The 26,404-nt window shown below is 52.8% G+C and overlaps 1 protein-coding gene across 1 annotated transcript; it reads right to left on the reverse strand.

Annotated features, from left to right (window-relative positions):
* Positions 1-1,941: 1,941 nt before the first annotated feature.
* Positions 1,942-17,997, reverse strand: TSKU (tsukushi, small leucine rich proteoglycan). The gene is made up of 2 exons (XM_028158321.2): positions 17,909-17,997; positions 1,942-5,276 (listed from the first exon to the last, which is right to left on the reverse strand). The coding sequence occupies exon 2, from the start codon at positions 5,266-5,268 to the stop codon at positions 4,186-4,188; it is 1,083 nt and encodes a 360-aa protein (XP_028014122.2). The 5' UTR covers positions 5,269-5,276; positions 17,909-17,997; the 3' UTR covers positions 1,942-4,185.
* Positions 17,998-26,404: the final 8,407 nt, after the last annotated feature.

Here is a 26,404-nt window from a genome sequence, read left to right on the forward strand (position 1 = left end):
GATCTAGAAATCATGATCTGATTAGAGATATTCAAAGCTGCACAACTTCCCCAATTTGTTTTCAACAGCAACATGAATGGAATCCCAGGGTTTTCTGGTTTCACAGAGAATCTCTGTCCTCTCTGATAGGTGGGCTGTGCACTACTGGCCGGGCCACGGAGGTAGGACAGGCAAGCGCGAGGGATGCACCATCTGACAGATGAAGCCAGGCCCAGGCTGGGTTCCTCGTCTGTATGGTGACAATAATCCTGATGGCAGTCACCAGGAGGAGGAGGTGATAGTGTGTACACAAAGTTGGAGAAACGCGCGCCCAGTAAATGGCAGCTGTATTACTAATGACATGCAAGGAAATGCTTGTCGCCCAGCCTATACCATGATGGCAAACTGTATCGTAGTTGTTTTGCCATCTCTAAAACTCAAGTGACACGTGCAGTAAAGGCCCATTCCATGTTAGGCACACAGAGCAAAGATCCTGTGGATTGGAGTATTGTTCTGCAATTCTAAGTTTTAAACTTTTATGAAATTGTCCAGTTCTGAGTCGGTTATCAAAATGTGAGTCTAAGACTACACAGTTCTGTAACCTAATTCGTGACCCTACGATTGAATGAGGGAGTTCCAGAACAAGCATTTAGGGAGTTGTCTGTGTTGTGCCAGGCATTGAGCTCAGTTCTTTACAAACGTCACCTGATTTACTCTTCATACAACCCTGTGGAGGGAGACATTTTCTTCCCCGTTTTCCAGGCCCATACAGGTAAAGTGACTTGGTCAAAGCCACACAACTGGTTTGTGATGGACCCGGGATGTTACCCTTTTCTGTGAACTCCGATGGAATCTTTGCACATATCTCTATAATTCTGTAAGATTGTAATGACCCCATTCTTTTCTTTGTAGCTGTATTTATTTTTAAAATCTTTATTATTGAAAGTATTACATATGTCCCCTTTTTTCCCCCATTGACCCCTTCTAGCCCGCCCCCACGCCCCACCCGAGGCCTTCACCACCCTATTGTCTGTGTCCACGGGTTACGCATATATGCATATTCTTTGGTTGATCACTTCCCCTCCCCTCTGAGAGTCCATGCTTCCATGTCTCTGGATCCACTTCATTCATCAGTTTGTTTTGTTCATTAGATTCCACATACGAGATAATGTGATACTTGTCTTTCTCTGACTGGTTTATTTCATTTAGCACAATACTCCCCAGGTCCCTCCTGGACGACCCCATTCTTAACCCCAGGATTCCCGAGGGCAGATTCGGCAGGATGAAAGCAGTCTAGCTAGGGGAAGGTGAGGCAGGCTGCACAGGCCCGCTTTGGCCTTGCTCCCACGACCGCCACGGACCTGGGGTGTCTGGTCACACACAACCACAAGGTGGCGTTGTGGGCCGGGAGCCTCTGGAGGGCTCCCCCCCCCCCCCCGGGGGACGCCTGTGGGGCTTCTGCCCCTCCCTAAGACAGGCCAGAGGCCAGGGCTGGGGGTACAGGATAATGACCCCACAGGACGGAGGACCCTGCACAATGTGGTGGCATCTGCACCCTCCCACGACAGCTGTCTCGGGGCGGAGATGACCTGCCTCAGTGCTCCTCTTCTCCTGCGGGAGCCCCAGCATCCCCCCTTCTTTCTGCCTTCAGCACCCCTTTGTCCCCATCTCTAAGACCCCTATGTTCCATGTCCCTCTCTCAAGGGCTCCTTCCTCAAGCAGGGCTTTGGGAGGGCCCAGACCCATTGGGTTAAAGTCCCAGAGATCTTTCCCCGACCCTGCATCTGACATCTCTCTAATCCAGGGAACGCAGAAGGGGTGGGGAACCAATCGGAGGACTCCAAGGGCCGGGATCTTACTCTCACAACACCCCCTCTCATGCCTCAGCCCTTTCTCATATTGACCATGGTGCCAGCCTTGGGCTAGTGTGTGTGTGTGTGTGTGTGTGGTGTGGGGGGGGGGGAGTTGAGTGACAAGAAGGGCAAGCTCCCATCCATACCTGTGACCTGCATGTTCTGGGTTCTGTGCCATTGCTCACCTATAACCCCTCCCAAGTGCCAGCCCTTCTCTCAGGCCCACTTGTCCTGCTCAGCTGTGTGGATGGATGAGCCTCCTCCAGGAAGCCTCCCTGACCCGTCCACAGGGCTCACAGCTCCCTGTGCCATTGAGTTAGGTGTCCTCTGTGTCCTTTCACCCCCTCCCATCCCAGGGAACCAGAGAATGTGAGACTCCTTAGGGCAGAGGTGGGGTGACCTGTGGTTGTTGGGGGGGATGGTAATGGGTATCCCTGCAGACCTTGGCCAATTAGAAGGGAGAATTTGCTGACAGTAGAGTCTCTCAGATGAGCTGGACATGAGCTCCCCTGTCACTGGAAGTGTACAGAGGAGTTAGGCTACCACCGCAGTGAAATGACAGGAAGGAACAAAGGACTGAAGGAACTCAGAGGAGGGAGGTGGAGGGACCTCAGGGGGTAACTTCTGAAGGAGGTGAGATAGGAACTGGGTCTATGAGCCTGAGAAGGAGTTGAGAGGTAGAGATGAGGGCAAAGGCAAGGTCCCAGAGTAACAGTCTGAGCAAAGGCAGAGGCGTGTGAGTTCATGGGAGAGGGGAGATAAGGAAGGTGGACAGGGTGCAAGCTGCTGTAGGTGCAACCCACCCCCGCGTAATGCCCCCCGTGTCACCTCTCTCCCCTATTGGGCTTTTCAGGAAGAACACACTGCCCAGGGCCAGGCTGGTGCTGATCCATCCGTGTAGTCCTAGGGCCCAGCCCAGGGAATATGAGTGGATACTGGTCGAGTGATGGAAAGAGGGACTCTTCCTAACGTTTATTAAACCAAGGACTAGCTAGGTGCTGGGTGGGGCTGGTGGGGGTCAGAGCTCTCACTGTCCTGCGGTGTCTTTGTGGGACAGCCCCCTGTTGCCCACATGGCCACGGATGCCTGGCTTCCACCCAACACCTCCTTCCCCAACATACCCCCAGGACACACTATTACGAAAGTGAACAAATGCAACTTCTTTTCTTTTACAAATGACACTTTGCATCCCCTGCCAGCAGGGGCGGGGGTGGGGAACTGGTTAAAAGTGACAGTCCGTAAGAAAGGCAACAACGTCTATAAAAATGAGCACTAAGGAAAGAGCCAGGGCTGGGAGGCCGAGATGCCACCCTGGTGGGGGGACACGAAACTGGGTGGGAACTGCCTGCCTCCTGCTGCTGCCTCCTCAGTAGGGGAGGTGGGCTGTGGGGGCTGAATCGGGGAGGCCCGTCCTGGCTTGTGGCAGGTGGGGCTCCAGGACGGCATCAACATCTTGGGGGAGCATCTAGAAGCAGTGCCTCAAGGATCAATGGGTACCTTTCCAGTCTTGATGCCAGGGGACCCCACCCGAGTGGGAAGCTGGCAGGGCTGGGACTGGCATGCCTGACGCTTCCAGCAGCTCTGAGAGGTGAAGGGACAGCCCGTGCATCACAGCTGGTCAGTGGGCCCAGAGTCCTACCTCCCCGGGATGACAGGAAGTGGGTGCCAATGGTAGGATGTGGGTCTTGGCAGCAAGGGGGAGAGGGAGGCATGATTGAGAGAAGACAGCAAAGTGCAAAGGGGCCTGGCTGGGAGGCAGTCATGCCTCTGCCGCGGCAGTACCTCAGATTACCGATGTTCTTCCTCTGGGCCTCCGTTCTCCCATCTGCCACATGAGGAGGTGGGCCTGATCCTCCCCCACCCCCCAGTCCTTTCTGTAACTAAAGTTCTACCCAGGGCTCTAAGGGAACAGAAAAGGATAAAGTGGGCCCCATGTGCCCAGAGCAAAAGAAACCCATGCCCCTGAGTGGCTGGACCATGGGCCCAAGGGGACACGACACTCAGCCATGGACCTGACCTCTGACCTTCCTTCTGTCATAGTCAGGTTGGCCCAGGCCTGAGGGAAGGCACTTTGGGGTCGAGTGGGGAAGGACAGCAGGGGGCAGCTGTGTAGTTTGGCATCAAAGACCCTCTGCTTATGGTTTGGGGGGCAATACAGACAAAGGGCAAGACGTTCCTCCTGGGTGTTGTCCCAGGGCCAAAGCCTCCTCTCAGGCCACAGCTGTCTTTCGGTGCTGCTGCCATACAGGCCTGCAGAGTCCCCACTGGCATTGGCACATAAAAATATAAATTACCCAGGACCCGAGTCGGCCCGGGCAGCAGTCTGTCGTGTGGCCTGGGGCCACACCATTTGTCACAAGGTGCCCAGGCCCCTGGAAGCCCTGGAGGCCGGTTCCCCAGTGTCTATGCAGTGCAGAGCCACCTTGGGGCTGGAGCCAGGCTGCCGGGGGTAGGCACCCTCCCGTACCGGGCGCCGGCACTGCACGCTCCGGCCCACACTGACGCTCTGCAGCGCTGGGAGGTGGAGGAGCAGCGTCTCAGGCAGGGGCACCAGGCTTGTGCCCGACAGGTCCAGCTCCTGCAGGGAGGCCAGGCCTGAGAACACCTCAGCTCCTGCCCACTTGAGCTTGGGGTTGCCTGACAGGTCTAGGACCTGCAGGCTGTGCAGCTCATGGAAACCATAGGGTGCCAGTTGGGGGAGACCCTGCAGGCTGCCCAGCGACAGGTGTGTCAGGCCAGCCAGTCCTGTGAAGGCACCTGGGCCGATGGCAGCCAGCGGGTTCCCATCCAGGCTCAGGTAGCGCAGGGGCAAGTCCCGGAGGTCGGGCACAGTGCGGAGCCGGTTCCAGGCCAGGTTCAGGCTCTGGATGGCAGGCGTGGGCAGGCTGGCCCCAGCGGGGTGGGGCACGAGGCGGTGGATGCGGTTGTGGGAGAGATCCACGTGCAGCGCCCTGCCCTGGCCGTGGGTGGTGAAGGCGGACACCGGGACCTCACGGAGCCGGTTGTAGCTGAGGTTCACGTCACTCAGGGGCGAGCTGGTGAAGCTGTCTGCGGGCAGGGCTGCCAGGCCATTGTGGCTGAGGTCAAGTGACTCCAGATAGCGAAGGCGGGAGAAGGCGGTGGGCGAGATGCTGGTGAGCAGGTTGTGGCTGAGATCCAGGCCGGCCAGCGTGGTGTAGCCTGGCCCTGCCAACACCGACTCGTTCACAGCCTCCAGCCGGTTGGAGGACAGGTCCAGGTGGGCTGTGTCCAGAGGGATGGGCACCGGCACGATGTGGGGGCCAAGGCCGCTGCAATCCACTCGTGTCAGGCTGAAGCTGTCAAACAGGCCGAAGGTCTCCACCTCACACTGGCACCCGGGGAAGCATGGCCGGGTCGTCTGGACCCAGCTCGCGGCCAGCAACAGCAGCAGGGGCGGCAGCAGGGGCCACAGCATGGTCGGGGCTAGAAAGAGAGCCATAGGTGAGGGTTGACAGCAGGCACCCCATACCAGATGGTACTAACCCGGCCCCATAAGACACCAGCCAATGTGTCTAGGCACAGCTGAAAGTTACCACCAGCACCCTGCCCTCCCAGGATTCTTTCCCTGAATACTCCTCATATAATTCCTTTTCCCTATTCCTCTCAGGCCTCACTCTCCCCATCTGTATGGTAAAGGGGGTTAGGCCAGATTCGTGAATTAAAAAAAAAAAAAAAATATCTATATATATATATATATAGATATATATATATTGATTTCAGAGAAGGGAAAGGGAGAGATAGAAACATCAACGATGAGAGAGAATCATTGATTGGCTGCCTCCTGCACACCCCCTACTGCGGATGGAGCCCGCAACCTGGGCATGTGCCCTGACCAAGAATGGAACCATGACCTCCTGGTTCTTAGGTCGACGCTCAACCACTGAGCCACACTGGCTGGACCAGATTGGTGGATTTTAAACTGCAAGCAGCAGAACTCTTTCTTAAATATTCTCAGATGAAAGTGGGCCTGTTCTGGCTGAAGTGAGGGTTGGGGGCGTAGAGCCCTCCATGCCTGCTCGCCATCTCTGCCGTAGGAGGTTAAGGAGCCCAGCTGGGAACCCACTGGACTAGATGGATCTTTGGCTGGCCTCCAGAGCTCGGATGTTCCCGGGCCCTGGGCTGGTCTCAATCCAGGCCCTATAGGGAGGGGCTCACAGCTCAGGGGTTGGGGTCAGGGTGTTCCATTCACCTGTGCTGACCATGTGCCCGGTGCTGTGCTAGCTGCCACACAGACTGGCTTGACCCTCACAACCACAGAAATGGTCATCGCTTCATGAAGAGGGAACTGAGACTCAGAGAGGTTCAGAAAGCCACGCATGGTCACACGTAACTGGGAGGGGAGCTAGATGGAGCAGAAGAAGCATGGCTCATGTCAGGGTTTGGCAGGGGCTGAGCCATGCCCAAGACCCACACACCAGCCTCCCAGATGGAAGCCCCGGATGCCTAGCAAGGGGCAAAACTAGGAAAATAAGAACCTTATCCCCAGGGTAACCTTCCTCCCACAGCATATTGCTGGTCCTGTGGTTTAGAGACGCCCTGGCCTTTTCCTCCCTAAGGTAACATCTAGGCCTCCGTTGTATTTCAGCTCCAGGCCCAGAAAAGCAGCAAAACTAGACAAGTGACACCGTGGCTGCCTCAGGACCAGCTACATTGACTAGTGACCCCCTGCCTTGGCACCCACCAATCAGTGGAGACCATGACCCTGAAAGAGCACACCTGGAAAGCTAAGGTTTATTCCTCCCCTAAGAGTTCCACCTGCAGGAGAGGAATAAACACGTTCGGAATGAAGATCCCGGGGTACGCCACTCCCCCGCAGGGGAGCATGCCTATGCCATTTCCTTCCCCCTTCTTTCCACTAAGGGACCCCAGGAGACTCGCAATCAGGGGAGCAGTGGGCGGCAGCAGCTCGTCCTGGACTAACTCCCTGAACCTGTCTCCAAGCCCCTTTTTTTCTCGGACGTCTCCGTGAGCCAAAGCAACCCAGCCTAGACTCTCCTGTTGCTTCTTCTATGCCCTTCCTTGTTTCACGGTCCTAAATATATTTCTGCGGCGGCCAATAAATTCTCACTCACTTTGCTACACTTTGTCTCTTGATTGAAATCTTTCCTTCAAGAAGACAAGAACGGAGGTCTCCTCGTTAGATAATTTCTGCCCCGGTGAGTTTCTGTACGTGGCCCATCGTCCGTGCTCTGCTCACGTCTACCTAACTATCTATGCAACAAATTCAATTGTAAAGACTTCCAGACGGGCTCTGGGAATACCGGTCCCAAGCCCCTACCCTCAGCTGATACAGCTATTACCCCTCTTTGGCTCTTCCTTTAACCCAGGCAGCTGGGCTGGCTCCCCCATTATACAGATGAAGGAATAGAGGCTCAGACAGGAAAAGGGTTTACCCCAAACTAGTAAAAAGCAGGGCAGGATTAGAACCCAGGTCTGCTCAGTTCCAATTCCTCTATTTTCATCTGCTGCCTCTGGCAGGGCTGTCAGGGACAGACAAGATCCAAGAGGGGCTTTTCCCAGACATATGTTATGATACAAGCCACATGTTACGATACAAGCCATGTCCCTCTCCTGGCTTGTTTCCGTCCCTGTACAATTAGAGCGCGGCTGCCACCGGTGCCAGGCACTACACGCACACTCTTACATTCAGTCCTCACACCCACGCACATCTGTCTGCCAAAGCCTCTGTGCGTGCCCACTGCAGCTCAGTGGTGGTGCTCATGGGAGAATGAGGAAGAGGGCTGAGCCGTGAAAGCGTCTAACCGGACAGTCTGTGGTTAGCCCATCCCACCACACAGCAACCCCTCAGCCTGGGAGACGGAAGGCACGAAGCCTCACTCCAGCAGGTCTCTTCATCTGGGGTAGCCCTACTCTGTGGGCCCCCTGCTCTGTCTTACCGCCACCATCTCTCCCACTGGCCTTCAGGGAGGGATGGACCAGGGACCTGCCCACCTTCGAGACTGGGGTGGGTGGGGAGGGAGCAGCACGATAGTATTACCAGCCCTCCATGAAACTTTAAAGGGGTAGCTACTTGATCCCCACTGGCTCTGCATGGGGGCAGGAAGCAGTGGGGCTCTCCTCCGTTGCTCCCCTGTGGGGGCCTCTCCTTCCCCACCCCTTTCTATTATAGAGTCCAATTTGAGGATTAAACCCAGCCCAGGTGCATCCTGGGCTTGGTCCCAACTGAGGGAGGATAGAGTGCTCCAATGTCTGGAACCAAAAGGAAAAGAATTAATTTGCTTCAGGCACCTTTTGTTCTCCTGTGTGAGCTTAACCACAGGGGTTCATTACCCCTCAGGGCCCCACCTTCCCTGCTAAGCTGATCTGCTCATATCCACTCTTCCTGGGGTTTAAACAAACAACACAGGCACAAGAAAATACCCCGAGATTACCCTTTGGTTCCCAAAGGTGATTATACAAGGTGCCTATTAAATGCCAAATGGCCTCTCGTGAGCGCCTGCTTATGTAACCGGGAGCCCAAACACAGCCCAAACCCTGCCCCTCCACAGAGGGGGCCTCTCACCACCCTCTCCGGGCCTCAGCCTGGTCCTGGGAACCACAAAGCGGTAATTCTTCTCCTGCCCTCCTCACATAAGTTGACTGGCTCTCACTGAAGTGCAATCCAAACTGTGAAGAGCTACGCATGCATGCAAAGTGGTCATCGCTGGGTCACCATAGAAATGGCTCTGAGGCAACGGGAGGGGCAGCGGATGTAAAAGGAGCAGGGCTGTAAATGAGACCTAGCAGATAACGGCTGGGGACACGCTCAGGGCGTCCTGGACAGTCCTTGCTTAGCCCTGCACAGTGGACACCTCGCCCTGGGCCCCTGTTCCGTGCCAGGCCCGGACGTTCACTTGGAAAGCGCTGACACTGGCAGTCAGAGCCAGACCTCACTATGTGCTAGCGCTGGACACGTGTTCTCCCGTACAACCCTCAGTCCCTCGAGGGGGTCAGCAGTCTTATGTCCATTTTAGAGCGGAAGAAGCGAGGATGAGAAAAGGGAGGTGGTGGAGCAGGGAACAGAAGTTGGGCCTTCGTAACCTCCTAATTGGTTTGGTTCATGGAATGTATACTTCTGCGTGTTGCTGGGGAAAGAAGGGGTGGGTGTCCAGAGTCCTAGGGCCAAGCTCTACCTGCAACTGACTGCTGTGATGAGGTAGGTGCCAAGCTTTTTAGTATCAATGGCTCTGGGGCTTTCCTGAGGTCACAGCAAAGCCCAGAGGCCTCTCAGGGGTGTCCCAGGCTGGTGGGAAAAGACAAGGGAGAAATCCCGGAGAGGCCTCACAACTGTGGGCCCAGAAGCGGGCAAAGGCGGAGGTGTGGGCGGGTGGTCTCTGAAAGTCAGGGCACCTGTTCTGCTGAGAGGAAATGCCCCCTTTGGGGTAACATACAGGCGCGCCTTCACGGGATTGCCTCCGAGATGCTAGGCCCTGGCACTGCTGCAGGAAACCCCTTAGCAAAAGGCTCAGGAGCCACTGGGAGGGCAGGGCTTCCCAGAAGGAGACTGAGGGAACATAAGGAAAATTCCTGCCAGGGTCTAGCCCTTTAGAGTTCAAAAGGGCCTTTGCTTATTTGATGCTGGGAGGACCCAGAACGGGCGTGCCGTCCCTCACTGTAGTGACGAAGCGAGTGTGCAATCACTTGTCCACAGACCCCCAGTGGCCTCCTGACTCCGGGCCCAGGGCTTCCCTGGCCACTCATGATGGCTGCTGACTCTCCTAGGGATCTTAAGGAGTTGGTAAAAATAATGCTCAGCAGAGTTTGCAACCTCCTGGAGGGGGCTGATGCCATAATGTTAGGTATCATAAGGATAAATTACATGTCTAGGGAAACTATAACTATGCATTAAAAAAACCCAACCCAAACCCTAATTTTAGCAAGGCCAAAAGAAAATATATCAACCCAACTGTGGTTTTCTTTAGATAGCACTCTGAGTGATTCAAACATGTCTTAATCTCTTTACATCCCTCCTCATTCATATCCTCTCTTATACTAAAAAAAATAAAATAAAAACTATATATATATATAAAGAAAGTAGCAAAGGCTCCTAATAGGACTGCCTCATGGCCATCTCTGCTTTCTCTAATCTTGGGTAGCCACAATCTCTGAGCCTCAGTCTCATTGGTAAAACGGGATATTAACAGCTACCTCACATGTGAAGGACAGATACAAAGGGAGCCACTGCAGGGGCAGTGGAGGGGGTGAGAAGTGGTCGAATCTGGGTGGACTTTGAATGTGGAGCTGATGGAATTTGCTAGTGGGTTGGATATAGAAGATAAAAGCGAGGAATCCAGACTCCTGAGTTTTTGTCATGAAGAAGAAACAAAATGGTAGAAGTAAGGCACCTAGCGGGGACCCCAGTTCAGGGAAAGGGCACAGTGTGGGCTGCCCTGCCTTCCTCCAGACGGGGAGGTGGTGGGGTGGGGATCAGCAGGTGGGCCTGGCCCATCTCTCTTCCTCCTTCCTGTAGCAAGCATGTCAAAGCTCTCATCAGCACACTCGTGGAGTCATTCTTTCCAGCAGGCCACACTACGCTATTTCTCAACAGGCTGCGGGTCTGGGAAAGGATGAGTAATGTGAGTTCCTCTTGACAAAACCCACCAGCCTCAGCTCCATGGAGAGGAAAAACCTTCATGGAGAGCAAGGGGCCTTGGACACCTTGCAGTGCTAACTGGGAAAGTCACTTTCCTTCTCTGGACCAGTTCCTTCAGTCGTGAATCTGAGATGGTAATGAGGGTCCCACTGGTCTCAGAACGGCTGGTTGGGAAGATCAGACTAAGAAGCTAAACACTCCTATAGAGAAATGAGACCCCAATCGGGGGGGGGGGGGGGGGGAAGACACATCATGGAAAGACTGTGCCTTTTCTCTCTATCTGTACCCATATCCCCTGCAGACATAATCAATCAATCACAGCACCACTCCCTAGGAAATCTGCACAGGGCCTCAGAGCTCTTCTCAACATGGTCTCTCTACCCATCGATTAGAGTTTGCCCTTGAGATGAAAACTGCCATTCTCGGATCAATTCTCTGATTTGAAGGAGTGACAACATGGAACAGGAGTCACCTGCTAAGCTGGGAAACGTTGGCAAGTGTCTTTCTCTCCCTTAGCCCATTTCCTCATCCAAAATGGAGACACCAATCCCTTCCTCAAGGGACTGCTGAGGACTGGAGATCACAGGGCCAGGACACTGGCAGATGTGCAGTCAATGGCCAGGACACTGACAGATGTGCAGTCAATGGGCGCCTGTGTTTCTCCTAGGCCAGTGGTCGGCAAACTCCTTAGTCAACAGAGCCAAATATCAACAGTACAACGACTGAAATTTCTTTTGAGAGCCACATTTTTTAAACTTAAACTATATAGGTAGGTACATTGTTATTAACTTAATTAGGGTACTCCTAAGCTGGCCTTTGCTAAAAACTCAAGGGGCCAAAGAGCCGCATGTGGCTTGCGAGCCGCGGTTTGCCGACCACTGGCCTAGGCTATATCATAAAGGAGTCCTCCACAAAGGGCACCCATGCACCACCCCTTACCTCCTTCACCATTCTCTGGGGCTGGGGTGGGAGGAGAAGAGAAAGCAACTGGGCAACTGTGCATAGTGACAAGGCAGGTTCTGGAGGACAGTCATGAGCCCCAGTCTTAGTCCCTGCTCTGCATGGCCTGTTCACATTTTCAGACAAATCCCCCCTGACCCCCTCGCTGAGCCTCAGCTTCTCCAGCTCCACATAAGAGGTTAGGTTTAGACAATCTAGCTCTAGTGTTTCAGGATTTCAAAATTTCACAAAAGCATTTGCTAAATCTCTGTTAAGGACTGCGTGAGGTGTGAGTTGGGGTGGGGTGGGGATACCAAGTCCTCATAGGGCTTACTCACCAGCAGTGGGGACAGGATAACAACTCAGGACAAGATCACTAACACTTGCCTTGGACCCAGACCAGGACTCCAGGCCCAGGTCCACCGCTATCTGTGTGACCTTTGAAGTTTTATTTCCTTGAGCCTCGGTTTTGGCACCTGTGGAACAGTATTAATTCTGCCTCCCTCTGGGAGCTATGATCTGCTGTCTGGAGCAAAGAAAAGGCAGACAGGTGGTCACCAAAGGGATCTTTGGCTCAGATACATCATTTCTTTCCCAAACCCGACATGTGGATAAAAATCCACTCACTGATCAGCCAGGTTACAGAACACAGGGGCAAGAGGACAAGGTTTAGAAATTGTACCCACGCTTGGTTTAGGGGTCCCTCTGGGTAAGGACCACTAATTATTCCCTGTTGGGCCCACTGTGACTAAGGAAAGTTTGCTGATGGCCTGTGAGGTCAAAAGAGTAATGGTGTGGCCCTCACAGGCTCCAGGCCGGTCTCCCACTGTGACACTCCAGGCCTTCCTTGCTAGAGATCCCCTACAAGTCTGGCTACATCACTTCTCTTCTCAAAAACCTCTTGACTTCTACTTTTACCGTCAGAAAAAAATTAAAAAGTTCTCTCTAGCATGGAGACAGCACAAGCTGTCCCCACCTGACCCCCTCCCCTGGCGGAGCCCCCATCTGCAGTTGAACCTACTGTGATGGTGACATCCACTGAAGAAGTCAGCCTCTGCTTTCACTTCCCTAGACCTAGGGCTGGGGAGCTAGAAGGCCCCTCAGGGAGCAACTGAGGCACAGAGAGGGGCAGCGACGGCAGGGAAATGGGCCCGGGACCCAGGTCCTGATGCCTCACACTGCTGCCAGCATCGTCTGCATCCACCCAGCCTGTCCTGGCCCTGCCAGTGGAACAAAGCCCGTTCTGTCCACTCGGGCTTCCAGGCCACCCCTCCCCTCCCTTCCTTGCTCCCCGGGCCTGGAGCACACCTCTCAGGCACACACTGAGCAAATTGCCTGTCATTCGTTATTTAGCTGCCCGTTTCTTGACGTGAAGTGTGAGCAGCTTGGAGCAGCGACCCTGCCTTCTTCACCTGTTCACCCCTTCCCCCACCTGAGGCCAGAGCCAGGCCTGGCAGCCAACACCGCTGGATAAACAAAGAGCCCAGCAGTTAAGAGTCAACTGCTGGACCCAGATCTGAATGCAGCTCTGTATCTACTGGCCTCAGAAAAGTCTCAGTCTGGTTCAGCCTCACGTCCTCAGGAGGGACCGCCACGCAGGGTTGGTGAAGCGGCAGGGCACAGCGCGTGAAGCGTTCAGCTCACTACCTGCCACAGGTGAAGGGCTCTGAGCACGGTGGACAGTGATGGTTACTAAGCTTCCTGAGGACAATGGCAGGGTCGTTTTTCTTTATGGTCCTCCGTACCCAAGAACCCAACTCAGGGCCAGGCACCCGGCAGGTCTGTAACTGTTGTGCCAACGTCCTCAGTCACTGTTGATGTCTGCTGGCAAGGCCCCGAGCTCCCTCCTCTGAGACGCCCTCTCTGGGGTTAGGCGTTCTGGCTCGGTCCCCTTGGCCCCAGCGACCTGCCTCTGGCGCTGCAACACAGCATCTCTGGCCCATAGATGTGCCAGCTCCTCACCACAGCTTCAAGAGGGAGCCCCTGGCACAGGAACGAGTTGGGCAGGGAGCTGAGCCTCAGGCTGGACCAGAGCCCCAGCACCGACCCCCGCTGCTCCTGAGTGCCTATCTGCCTCCCACCCTCCTCCCTTCCTCCCGAGCTCACTCAAGCTGACGCCAATGAAATCCCCAGGTGAAACTTCCATTAACATCCTGCCCCCCAACCATTGAGTCAGCTCTGGAAACTCAAGGCAGAAAGAATTTCAGGGCCAACTCCTGGAGCCTTGAGGGCTGGCTCTCCCAACAGAACCACTAACGCCGCCCATCTGTACAAACACATCAGCTCACTACGCACTTCTACACCAGCACCTCGTGTCTGCCTCGCCACAACCTCTGACCGTTGGGATTCCTGGCAGTTGGGTAAGAGAGGAACAGGTCCCAATCCCAGAGACCTCAGCTCCAAATCCAGTGATTCTTACACCATGTGCCTCAAGGTATGAAATGGGCCCGTGTGGATGACGGCAACTGATCATGCTGGACTACATGTACCTGTCTGTCCTCCTGTGGGCAGGGATGGGCTAAGATCCATTTTTATGTCCTTGGGGCTGAGTACTGGGCTTGGCCTTGGGTACTATATGAATACTACCACCTCACCTAAGGACACCTCTCAGCTTTTCTAGTGCCTCCCCAACTGTTATCTGTTCAGTCACCCTGCAAACCCAGCAGGTGAGGTGGCATCCGATCTATATCACAGGGAGGTTCAGGGATCTGTTCAGAGTCACACAGCCAGGGAGGCCAGGGGCTGGACTCAGGATCCAGGTAATCTGACACCCAGTGCCTGGCCTCCTCCGTGACATCATCCCCAGTGCAAGTGGGCCCTGGAGGTCCAGCAACCTCCCCTAAGGAGGATAACCTACAGGGAAATGGGCAGGGCTCCTAATGCTATTTTCTTCTTTCGTGTGTCTTCTTTCTGAAACTTTTCAAGTTCCCTGCGGTCTGAGGCAGCATGTAAAGACATATGGGGAGGCAGTCTGGGGCACAGGGAATGGGTTTTACAGCCAGGCAGAAAGGGCTCCAACCCCACAGTGCCTCACCCCCGATGAGGCTTGGGTGTGCCCTCACCCCTGAGTCTGAGTCTTCATCTGTGACGTGGTAAGAATCCTAGCACGGCTCCCAGCAGGTCACTGGGATGATGACAAAAGAGAGAGTGAAGACTCAGCTTCGGGTCCGGCACACATTGGTGCTCACTGAATGTGGGTTCTTGCCCCCTAATCGGTGATTTCAGGGACCAGAAAAGGAACAGAAGTTGTGACACCAGCAGATCTGAAGGCCAGGCAGAGGCAAAGGATAGGCAAAAATCCAAAATGCATCCCCTGAGGCCTTGGATTCTTTCTCAAAGCACCTTTCCTGGGCCCCTCTGGGCTCTACCAGGAAAGGGGTAAGGGTTTGGAAAGGTCTCAGAGGTCAAAGAAGGCTGAAGAAGTTGGGTTTCCTGTGACAGAATGAGGACAAAATGAGAATCAGCAGCTACCGCTGGGTGGGTGGGTCAGTGTCTTCCGCCTCCCTCACTGCCAAGCCAGGCAGTCACCCACCCTGCCCAAGTCGGGCTCAGGAGGCCTCCGGGCCTGGACTGTTGCAACAGCCTTCTTCCTGGCCTCCTGCCTCCAGTGGTCAGCCTTGCTGGGCACCAGAGTACAATCCCAAAGGAAGATTAGGACCCTACCACTGCTCCCTGTTTAAAACCCATTCCACAAAGAGAGCTTATCAGTCTAGAGGCCTATCTTGTTCCCAGAGCCCCACACCTTTGCAGAGGCGGTTTCCTCTGAGGAAGATGCCAGAGATGGCCTTCTTTTCTTTGTCCGCCATGCAGACACTCACTCACGCATGGGATTCCAAAGCCACCTCCTCTATGAGGCCTTCTCAATGTAATCTGTCCTCATCTGGCAAAAGGTCACCTTTCCCTGGGTTTCCATGGCCCCTGAGCAATCTGTCAAGGTACCACACGCTTCTTGTCTGCGGCCATCTCCGAATGTGACTGTGCCCAGCTCCTCTCCTGCATGGGGCCTGGCCATGTGAAGGGGGATAAACCCGGAAAATGAAATACCCTGGACAGAAAGCTTCCCTCTGCTTGGAGAGGCTAACAATTCACCCAAGCGTGCAGGGAACTAAGGGCTTCGCCAGGTGGTGAAATCAGGTGTAGGACCAGAGTAGATGCTGTCTCGGCCTTCTCCTATCAGTGCAATTCAACAAATATCGGCATAATGTAATACAGACTACAAACCTCTTCTCCACATGTGATTCATTATCCTAGTTCACATTCACCACAGATCAGTGAGACAGGGATTCTCGTCCTCATTTGATGGCTGAGAAGACGGATAACCAGAAAGGTCACGTTACTTGCCCAAGGCCACAGAGCTAAGAAACAACGGAGGAGTAAATCCAGGTCCTTCTGACTCTAAGGGGCTGGAGCTCTCAACAGCCTCCAGATGGGTCTCCCAGTCTCCAGCATCACCAACAAGCCAAAGGAAGGTTTCTTAGAATTACCCATCCCATCCGGTCATGCCTACTCAAACCCTCCAGCAGCTCTCTACTGCCTACAGGTTCAAATCCCTGTAGGATTTGGCCCCTGCCTTTCCTCCCAGCCTCAAGTTGAATTCTAACCCCCCTCCAACACCGCCCTCCCCCCTCCACCCCTCCTGTTGGCCACCTCTGTGCTGTTATCAGAACACAGAGCTGTGCAGTAGGTACTCTCTGTGGGAGACACCTCCTACTACCTCCAGAGTGTACTAGCATTCACCTGGCTCCCCCAGTTTGTTGCATTCCAGCCTGTGGTTCCTGGGGTCCAGGGGCTCCTGGCCTACCTCACTCTATCCCTCCCTAAGCCACCTTCTCTCTTCCCCCATTCAAAAGAGCAAATTCGTGCCTGAGAATTGTTCATGTCAGAATGAAGGTACGTGTGAAAAGAAACAACAAAGTATTTCCAGGTTCTGGGGTCTCCACCAGTTAGCCAGACAGGAAGGGAGGAGGAAAGGCTGTCAACACCTCTTTCCAGAGGGGAAACTGAGGCTCAGAGAGGGAAAGGAAAGTGCCCACAGTGGCCTTCTTCCCACGAGAGTGGCTTGTGCCCCTCCTTTATGTCTGCAGCATCAGGCAAAAATTCTAGGTTTAAGACCTGGGGCAGAGTGGGGGGTGGGAAGGTGTTAGGGTTATCTTTGCCACTCAGGATCAAAAGCATAGCAGGCTCGGCGCCTGAGCCCTCCCTCTGAGGTCAGACCTGGGCTCTGCAAGCCTGGACTTCTCCGAAGGGTAGAGCGCGAAGGGAGGAAGATGGGGGAGGTTCCTGGGACACCTCCTCGCCCAGGCCAAGGGGACGGCCGGCCCTGAGGCTTTGCTCGCTATCCCGACCAAATGTTGGGCACCACAGGGAGTGCTCTCACCGTCATCCATAACAAGCTGACCAACTGGCCCAGGGCCGTACTGCGGGCCAGCGACGGACCCATTCGGAACCAGTACGTGCAAGGATCCTAACTCCCCACAGTTCAACTGGGGGTCTTGGAGCCAGGGCCTCGGGCAGGGCCGGATCTCGGATCTCGAGGAGCCGTCACCTTCTCACCTCGGGATTCGAAGGCTGGTCCTCCCGCCCCGGGGCAGGATGCAAACGGAGAGCGGATCTCAGAGCCGGGGCCGGGGCTGGGGCTGCTCGCTCTGCCGGGCAGGCACGTCTCTCTCGCTCACACACACACACTCTCCAAGAGCGCGGGGCGGGCCACAGCGGCTGCCCTCTCCTTTCTTCTCCCCTCCCCTCCCCTCCCCTCCTCAGCTCCGGCCGGGACCCCAGGCCCGCGCTTCCCGCTCTCCCCCTCGCCGGCGCCGCACTGGTGCCCCGCACGCTCCTCACGCCCAGGCTCTACCGACCCCAGAAGAAAGAGGGGAGGGCTGCCAGCGCCCCCGCCCAGCTCGGGCGGAGAGGAGGACGGGGCTGTTGCCCGAGGAACCGGGAGAAAAGTTTGAAGCCAAGTCGGGGGGCCCCCGCGGACAGCAGGGGAGCGCGGAGTTGGGGGCGGCGTCTGGCTCCGCGCGCACCCTCTCCGCAGGCACCCAGACCAGACACGTCGACAGGCTCAGACCACGTCCGCGGACACTCGGTGATGCGCCCACCGACACCCACCGCCAAGCGCGGGCCCACGAAACCTGGACACAGGCGCGACACGGTCACGCCAAGCCACGGACACACAAAAGCACCGCCAGATGCACGTCCCCAGACTCCGATCCACAAAGGCCCGCAAACGCGAGTTGCACGTGTCCGCACAAAGACCCCGGGGCGCGGGCCCACGCCCCCGGCCCGAGCCTTTGTCTCTCTCCGAAGCCCTCTCCCCTGGGGCTGGGCTCCCCACTCCCGCCGAGCCCGGGCGGCCGGCGGCCGCTGCCCACACCCCGGGTCCGGGAAAAGTTAAGAGGCCCCGATCCCCGCCCCGGTGTCCGGCGCCGCCGCCCGCCGGATGGAGCGGCCAGGCTGGGGTGGGGGGCTCCAGACTTTGGCCCGCAGCGCGGGCTCCCGCTTCCTCCCGGGGACCCGCACCCACCTGGAAGCCTGCGCCGCAGCCGCCTCGGCACGCTCACCCAGGCGGCCCCGCCGCGGGCCCTCGGCCGGCGCTTTTCTCGGTGCCGCGCGTCCCGCCCCCCGGTCCCCGCCCGCCGCTGGGCGAACCCTCCGCCCGCCCGACGCCCAGTGGCGGCTCCGGCCGGCGGCGGCGAGACTTAGGGGGTGTTGCCAAAGTGCGGGCCTTTCCTGGAGCGCTCCCCGTCTCCGGTTCGCCCGCGGAGCCCGCGCCGAGCCCGGGTTCCACCCTAGGGAGCGTCTCAAAAGTGCGTACGTAGTGCCCGCCCACTGTGGTCGGCTCTGCTCCCGGCTTCCAGGAACCCGAATCCCTGCCCCCCTCTCGGAGCGCACAGCAATCTCCGCAGACGGCCCGCAGGGCCGGGAACAACTGGAGGTCGCTAGAGTGTGTGTGTGTGGGGTGGGGGGGGGGGGATTGGGGGGCGATGGGGAGGAGGGAGTTGCTAAGAAAGAGATTGGGTGGGTGAGGCTTCCCTCTTCTAGAGTTTATCCCCCCTTCCCCCCCCCCCCCCCCGCTTTTTTTTTTTTTTTTTAACGGGTGAAAGGGGTCCAGAGACGTTTGTGAGAGGCTGACCAAGAAAGAATCCGAAGCAGAGAGACCGGCTGAAAGGCAAACCCGCAGAGAAGCACAGAGAAGAGAGCCCGACCGAGGCAGAAAGCCTGGCTGGAGAGAAGAGAGAAAGCAACAGACTTTTTTTTTTTTTTTTTTTTTCCTGGAGGGAACCATGGAACTTCTGGTTGGGATTCTAAGGGAGACTGCATGTGTGACTAGGCAGCGGTTTAAGCCTATTCTTTCCTCCGCAGCAGCTCACCCTCTCTCACTCCACTCTATGGTAAAAAGGGCAGGAAAGCATCCAAAAAACTTTTTAAAAAATTATCTGCTGGATGCATTCCTCACAAGGGCAGGTGGGTGGGGGTGGTCTGCGTCTCCCAGTCTACAGACTGGAGGAGGGAGGGGTAGTTTTAAGAAGACACACTACAGGCATTGGGGGCGGGGGGGGGGGGCATTGTTGAGGAAGGCTTTAGCCTTGAACTCTGGACCTCCCAGGAACTCTCCTGCTGTGGAGAGATTGGACCATGTTCCCTCTGCAGTGGCCCAGACTTACTCTCCCATTCTTTTAGCTCCTTCTTTCCTTATTACTTTTTAAAAAATTAAAAATGTTGCTTGGGCCCTGGCCAGTGTGGCTCAGTTGGTTGTGACTCATCCCCTGCACTGAAGGATTGCTGGTTTAATTCCGGGTCAGGGCACATGCCCAGGGTTTCGGGCTCAATCACCTGTGTGGGGCATGTGGGAGGCAGCTGATCAGTGTTTCACTCTCCCATCAATGTTTCTCTCTCTCCCCCCCACCCCCCCCCTTCCCTTCCTCTCTCTCTGAAAATCAATAAAAAAATATTTTTAAAATGTTGCTTGGGCTTGTGTGTTTGTGTTTGCCTGTCTGACTGGGGAAGGAGGGAGGCAAGTGGGGAGATAAGGAAGGAGGAAGTAGAGGCCACTACCCCAGGCTTCAGGGCCGCAAAATCAAATCTGCTGCCCAGAAAACAAAGTGCCCCTGCAAGTCCTCACCCCACATTCAGTCTCTGTGGGCTGGAGGCAGGTGACTCCACTCACCTGGGCTGAGACCTGTGGACCCTGCCGGTAGGGAGGTGCCCCGAGCCTCAGTTTCCTTACCTGTAAAACGGAAAGGGGGAAGGCTGGGAGCCTGGCCTTATCAGTGTGGGACAGGGAGAACTCCCCCCCTCTCTGCCTACTGTTCTCTTCCAATTAGAATCCCTGTTTCCAGAACGGTGAGGCTAGTGGGGAGCACCCCACTCAGACTTCACATCAAACAGTCTTTGAAATTGTACCATAGACTCTTGCACCCACTCATCTCCTCACAATCCAGATGTAAACGGGCTGCTGAGAGTCAATTCTGCAGCCCCTTAGTGTTCTGGGTGCATCCTGAGGCTCAGAGCCCTTCCTGCACTCCTCTCCCTGCCTGGAAGAGACAGAGAGAGACCCCCAAAACAACAAAAAACAGTGTTTGATGAGGACCCCAAGCTTGAGCAGGGGTCAGGCTCCAGCCCTGCCACTTACCAGCTCTTAGTAACCTTAGAGAAGTTACCTAACTTCTCTGAGAGGCACCTCCTCCCCTCCCGTTGCAGAGGGACTTTCTTTCAAAGGAACCCCCCATTGGCCTGGCCTGGAGACTTTCAGGCTCCCCCTTTGATGTGGTGCAGCGGAGTGAGCTCACTTCAGCATCCCAGAAAAGGAGATGAATACTCCCAGGGTACTGGGAGGGGGAGGAGGGGGGAGGGAGACAAGAAGTGGACAGACTAACGCCCACTGCCCTTAGTATGCAAGGTTGAACCAGCTGGGCTGGAGGCTCTAAGCCCCCCCCCCCCCCCCCCCCCCAAAGGGCCTCTTAGTTACCATAAGCATGACAAGCAACTCTTCACACCTGGGTTGGTGGCTGGGGCAGGTTCTGAGCACTTGCACTTTTATCCAATCCCTGATCTTCTCTAACTGTGGTGGCTTCTGGGGGGCTTCAGGTGGGGAATCTCCATCCGCCCTACCTGCTCCCTGCACTCTGCCTCAGTCCAGGGCTTCCCTGCCTCTAGGTTCCCCTTCCTGTCTGGTGTCACACTGTAGCTCTCCCCCTCCCCCCCCGAAAAAAAGGGTCTTTCTAAACTAAAACACCTACAAAATGGACCATGACACCTGCTTAAAACGTTTCTTTCAGTAACAAAATTCAAACTCAAGGCCCATACGATATGCCTCCTTCACCTTGAAAGGAACCAAAAGTTTTGCCTTTTGGGATATTGATTTTCAGCTGGTTATTAAGAAACAAAAGACTCAGAAAGAACCTTGGATCCTCCCCCCTTACCTGCTCAAGAGATTCAGACAGGAAAACCTCCTTTACTAGGTGCACCAGTTAATGCGGATTTTTTTCAATAGACGGAGTTACACATGTGTTGATATGTATGTGATTTGATATGTATGCTATTTTATTGTAGTGCTCCTTCAGATTACCATTTGTTCCAATCGATGGCACACGCACTTTCTGAGCAGCACTTCAAAACGTACAAAGAAGTGGAAAACTGTGTCTCTGAATGGTTTGCCTCAAAACAAGAAAAGTTCTATCGGGACGGTATCCACGAATTACCTGAAAGATGGGGGAAATGTGTTGCTAGCGATGGACATTACTTTGAATAAGCACTTTTGATGTTTCTCTTGAAATTATCGTGTTTTCTTTGATTACAAAATCCATATTCACCGGTTAATAATGCGAATTAACTCTTTTTTTTCTTCATTTTTTTTATTAAGGTATTATATGTGTACATATCTTACCTTTGCCCCCCCCATCCCACTCCCATACATGTCCTCACCCCCCAGTGTTTTGTGTCCATTGGTTATGCTTATATGCATGCATACAAGTCCTTCGGTTGATCTCTTATCTCCCCCACCTCTCCCTAACCTTCCTGCTGTAATTTGACAGTCTGTTTGATGCTTTACTGCCTCTGTATCTATCTTTTTGTTCATCAGTTTATAATGTTCTTTATTCTCCATAAATGAGTGAGATCATGTGGTATTTTTCTTTCATTGACTGGCTTATTTCACTTAGCATAATGTTCTCAAGTTCCATCCAGGTTGCTGCAAATGGTAAGAATTCCTTCTTTTTTATGGCAGCATAGTATTCCATTGTGTAGATGTACCACAGTTTTCTGATCCAGTCATCTGCTGACGGACACCTAGGCTGTTTCCAAATCTTAGCTATTGTAAATTGTGCTGCTATGAACATAGGGGTGCATATATCCTTTCTGATTGGTGTTTCTAGTTTCTTGGGATATATTCCTAGGAGTGGGATCACTGGGTCAAATGGAAGTTCCATTTTTAGTTTTTTGAGGAAACTCCATACTGTTCTCCACAGTGGCTGCACCAGTCTGCATTCCCACCAGCAGTGCAAAAGAGTTCCTTTTTCTCCGAATCCTCGCTAACACTTGTCGTTTGTTGATTTGTTGATGATAGCCAGCGAATTAACTCTTAACTGGTTAAAAATATGGATTAACTATTAACCGGTTAATATTGTGGATTAATTATTAACTGGTTAAAATGCAGATTAATTCTTAACTGGTTAAAAATGCAGATTTAACTCTTAACTGGTTAAAAATGTGGATTAATTATTAACTGGTTAATATTGTGGATTAATTATTAACTGGTTAAAATGCAGATTAATTCTTAACCAGTTAAAAATGCAGATTAACTCTTAACTGGTTAAAAATGCAGATTAGCCCTGACCAGTTTGGCTCAGTGGATAGAGCATCGGCCTGCAGATTGAAGGGTCCCAGGTTCCATTCTGGTCAAGGGCATGTACCTTGGTTGCAGGCACATCCCCAGTGGGAGGTGTGCAGGAGGCAGCTGATTGATGTGTCTCTCTCATCAATGTTTCTAATTCTCTGTCCCTCTCCCTTCCTCTCTATAAAAATCAATAAAATATATATATTTTTTAAAAAGCAGATTATTAACTGGTTAATATTGCGGATTATTAACCGGTTAATAATGCGGATTTTGTAATCAAAGAAAACACGATAATTTCAAGAGAAACATCAAAAGTGCTTTATTCAAAGTAATGTCTGTTGCTAGCTACACATTTCCCCCATCTTTCAGGTAATTTGTGGATACCGTCCCAATAGAATTTTTCTTGTTTTGAGGCAAACCATTCAGAGACCCAATTTTCCACTTCTTTGTACGTTTTGAAGTGCTGCTCAGAAAGTGCGTGTGTCATTGATTGGAACAAGTGGGAATCTGAAGGAGCAAGGTCTGGTGAATATGGAGGGTAGGTTAGTACTTCCCAGACAAGATCTTTTAACACGTCTTTGACTGGTTTTGAAGTGTGTGATGGTGCGTTATCATGAAGCAAAATTACTTTGCCGTGTCTTCGGGCACATTCTGGTTGTTTTACGATCAAAGCGAGGTTCAAATTGATTATTTGCTATTGGTAGCGATCAGTATTAACGGTTTCACCTGCTTTTAGAAGCTCATAATACACTACACCTTTCTGATCCCACCAAACACAGAGCATTGTCTTCTTTCCGAAGCGATTTGACCTTGCAGTCAATGTTGATGGCTGACCTGGATCAACCCATGATTTTGTGCATTTGGGATTCTCAAAATAAATCCACTTTTCATCGCCAGTCACAATTTGATGCAAAAAAGACCTTCTTTTGTGCCGTTGAAGCAACATTTTACTGACGACTTTTCGGTTTTCCATTTGTCTTTCATTCAGTTGATGTGGCACCCATTTTCCTTCCTTTAAAATCTTTCCCATTGCTTGTAAACTATCAGAAGTTGTTTGCTGAGCAACATTTAATCTTTCTGCAAGTTGTTTTTGAGTTTGACACACATCTTCATTCAATAATGTTTGTAATTGTTGGTCTTCAAACTTTTTCAGTTGACCTGGATGTTTTTTGTCTTTCACATTGAAATAATCACTTTTAAAGTGTTTAAACCAGCGTTCACAAGTATCTTGAGATGGAGCATGTTCACCATAAGCTTCCCGAAGTATACGATAACTTTTTCTTCAAAATAAAGTAATGAATTAAAACTTCCTGCAAATGTTCTTTCTTCGGCATGAAATTCGACATTTTTAAGTGTAAAAATATCTATGATGTTAACACCTTCAGCAAATTTGACATATGAAGTTTTGAAGCTTGTCAATACAACAAAATAGCATACATATCAAATCGCATATATATCAACATATGTGTAACTCCATCTATTGAAAAAAATCCGCATTATTAACCAGTACACATAGTAGGAAAGGAAATCTTAGGATGTTGCCTTAGCCCCATGGTCGGCAAACTGTGGCTCGCGAGCCACATGCAGCTCTTTGGCCCCTTGAGTGTGGCTCTTCCACAAAATACCACGGCCTGGGCAAGTCTATTTTGAAGAAGTGGCGTTAGATGAAGTTTAAGTTTAAAAAATTTGGCTCTCAAAAGAAGTTTCAATCGTTGTACTGTTGATATTTGGCTCTGTTGACTAATGAGTTTGCCTACCACTGCCTTAGCCCAACTGGAATTACATATGGTAAATATGGCCAAAACCAGTTTGGCTCAGTGGAAAGAGCGTTGGCCTTCGGACTGAAAGGTCCCAGGTTCGATTCCGGTCAAGGGCATGTACCTTGGTTGCGGGCACATCCCCAGTAGGGGGTGTGCAGGAGGCAGCTGATGGATGTTTCTCTCTCATCGATGTTTCTGGCTCTCTGTCCCTCTCCCTTCCTCTCTGTAAATATGATAAATATGGTGGCTTTAGGCAGGGGCCTGTTAGCTAGATGCTGTGTCCCATTTTTTTCTGAGTTGTCCAGCAGGAATTTGCCTGCCCTGTGTGTTCTGCTCTTTCTCAACTACCTGTAAATCGCCCATTCTCACTTCTGAAATCTGAGACTCCATCCCTCCCCTTTTTCCTCTGTCCAAAGTGTCATATATACCCAATCTGTCATGGTTCATTTGATTATTAGCCCAGCTAGAAAGACTTAGAAGGTGGGAAGAAAAGTATTAATTTTTTTTTTAGCCCCCACAGTCTCCACCTCTTAGGCCTCATTTCTAACCATCCTCTCTTATCCCAAGATCTAGTGCTCTAGTCCTCCAGTCGCAGGAAACGAGGGGGAGGAAGGGAAGGGAGGGAAGTGCCTCTGCATTCCTCAACTCTCTGCCCAAATTCTCCTCTCCCAGGACGCCCTCTACCTGGCAAAGCCGGCCCCTCCTATTATGTTACCACACCCTTTGTGTACATACACACTATGGCGTTCCCCATTCTCTTCACCTTCTTGGGTTATCCTGTTCCTTATCCCATGCCAGGGATTGTGTTGGATACTTCTCAGATCATGACATCATTTAATCCCTAAGATAACCACCCTCGATTGATAGTGGTGAGGCCCAGAGAAAGCATGAAATCTATCTGGGACTGCACAGCACTTTCCAGAACAACAGTTAGAGCTCCAGTGCTCTTTCTACTACCTTCCAATCAACACGTGAAGCAGAATGGGATAGGGAGGCTTGGAAACTACAAGTCCAAGTGCAAATCATTGCTCTATCCCTGGCTACCTATGGACTTTGGGCTAGTCACTTCCTCTCCTGAGTCTCAGTTTCCTTACCTGTAAAATGGAAATAAGCAAGAAGCCCCATCTCACAGGGATATAGGGAGGATCAAATAAATTAATACCAATGCAAATATGTTGTAAGCTGTAGGGTGCTGTGGGCTTTTAATTGATTTACTGCATGACCAGTTGAGGGCCTCTTTTCTCTCAGGACTCCCCGGACTGAAGGTTAAAGGCACCATCAGTCCCTCGAGCTGCCTGGCTCATGTCACATGTTTTGAGAAAGCAAAGAGGTCTTTTTTTTTTTCCTTCTCTTATCCTAGCTGTCAAGCCCTGAGCAGAAAACCCTCCAAATCCAATGTATTTCCAGGAACCCAGAGGATCTCTATTGTTCTTGCTGCATTTTCTTCTTCCCAGCTGGCAGCTCTAAAGTAAACAGAATCAGGACCACGGGAGGAAATAATAGAAAAAAAAGGAACCAGAAGAAAAAGAACGCCTGCCCAAGCCCCCTTCTGACTCTGTAGATCTGGTTGACCCATGGTGTGCTGTGTTTTTTAAAAGCTCCTGTGGTGATCCCACTGTCAGTTTGGGGATTGGGGTTTGCAAAGTACTTCCCCACACACTCTCATTCTCAAACCTCTGAGCAAATGCCTTAGGTAGTCACTTATCACCTTCATTTCACAGATGTGGAAACTGAGACTCAGAAGTGATTCCTCAGGGGTGATACAGCTAGAACTTAAAACTGGCTCTTTGAGCTAAATCTAGCCATTCCTCGGCAGGGTGGAATTCTGTGCATGGGCTTTGCTGGCGCCTCAGCAGTCACTGCATGGTGAGCACTCCTCCCCTCCTGCCAAACCAGTGCTTCTCTAAATATTCCTCTCCCACTGTCCACCTCCATGCTTCCCCCCTGCCTGAATGCTTTCTCAGCCCAGTCTACCAGCTGCAGTCCTTGCTGTCTTCCAAGCCGGCTGCCTCCCCCACGAAGACATTTCCATTTCTCTCACTTTCCCTTCCTAGGAGCCTGGAAGCACTTGGCTTGTGTCTCCCTGCAGCCCCCTCTCCAGCCCTGCCTCTTGCTGCAACTTGATGCGCCAACATTCCCAGCTGCTGGGATTCCCCCGCAGATTCTGGTCGTTTCTGGCTTCCTCCATGTCTTTGCTCCTCCTGTCTCCTCTACAGAAGCGCCCCTTATCCCACCCCATCTCTTACTTACTATTCAAAATTCAGCTCAGTATCACCTCCTCCAGGAAGCCTCCCTGACTTTCCCAACCCTTAACTCTACCAGTGCAGGTCCTTTCTCTGTGCTTCTGTGGTGCAGTGAGGATGCCTCTGTGGTGAACGATGGTCTCTGCACCGTGAGATGTTTATCTGAGAGAGCTCCAGAGAAG

Source organism: Eptesicus fuscus, chromosome 13 (assembly GCF_027574615.1).
Source record: "Eptesicus fuscus isolate TK198812 chromosome 13, DD_ASM_mEF_20220401, whole genome shotgun sequence".
Taxonomy (NCBI): domain Eukaryota; kingdom Metazoa; phylum Chordata; class Mammalia; order Chiroptera; family Vespertilionidae; genus Eptesicus; species Eptesicus fuscus.

Excerpts from the sequence above, each read along its gene's own strand:
- TSKU (XM_028158321.2), bottom strand. The coding sequence starts at position 5,268 with ATGCTGTGGCCCCTGCTGCCGCCCCTGCTGCTGTTGCTGGCCGCGAGC.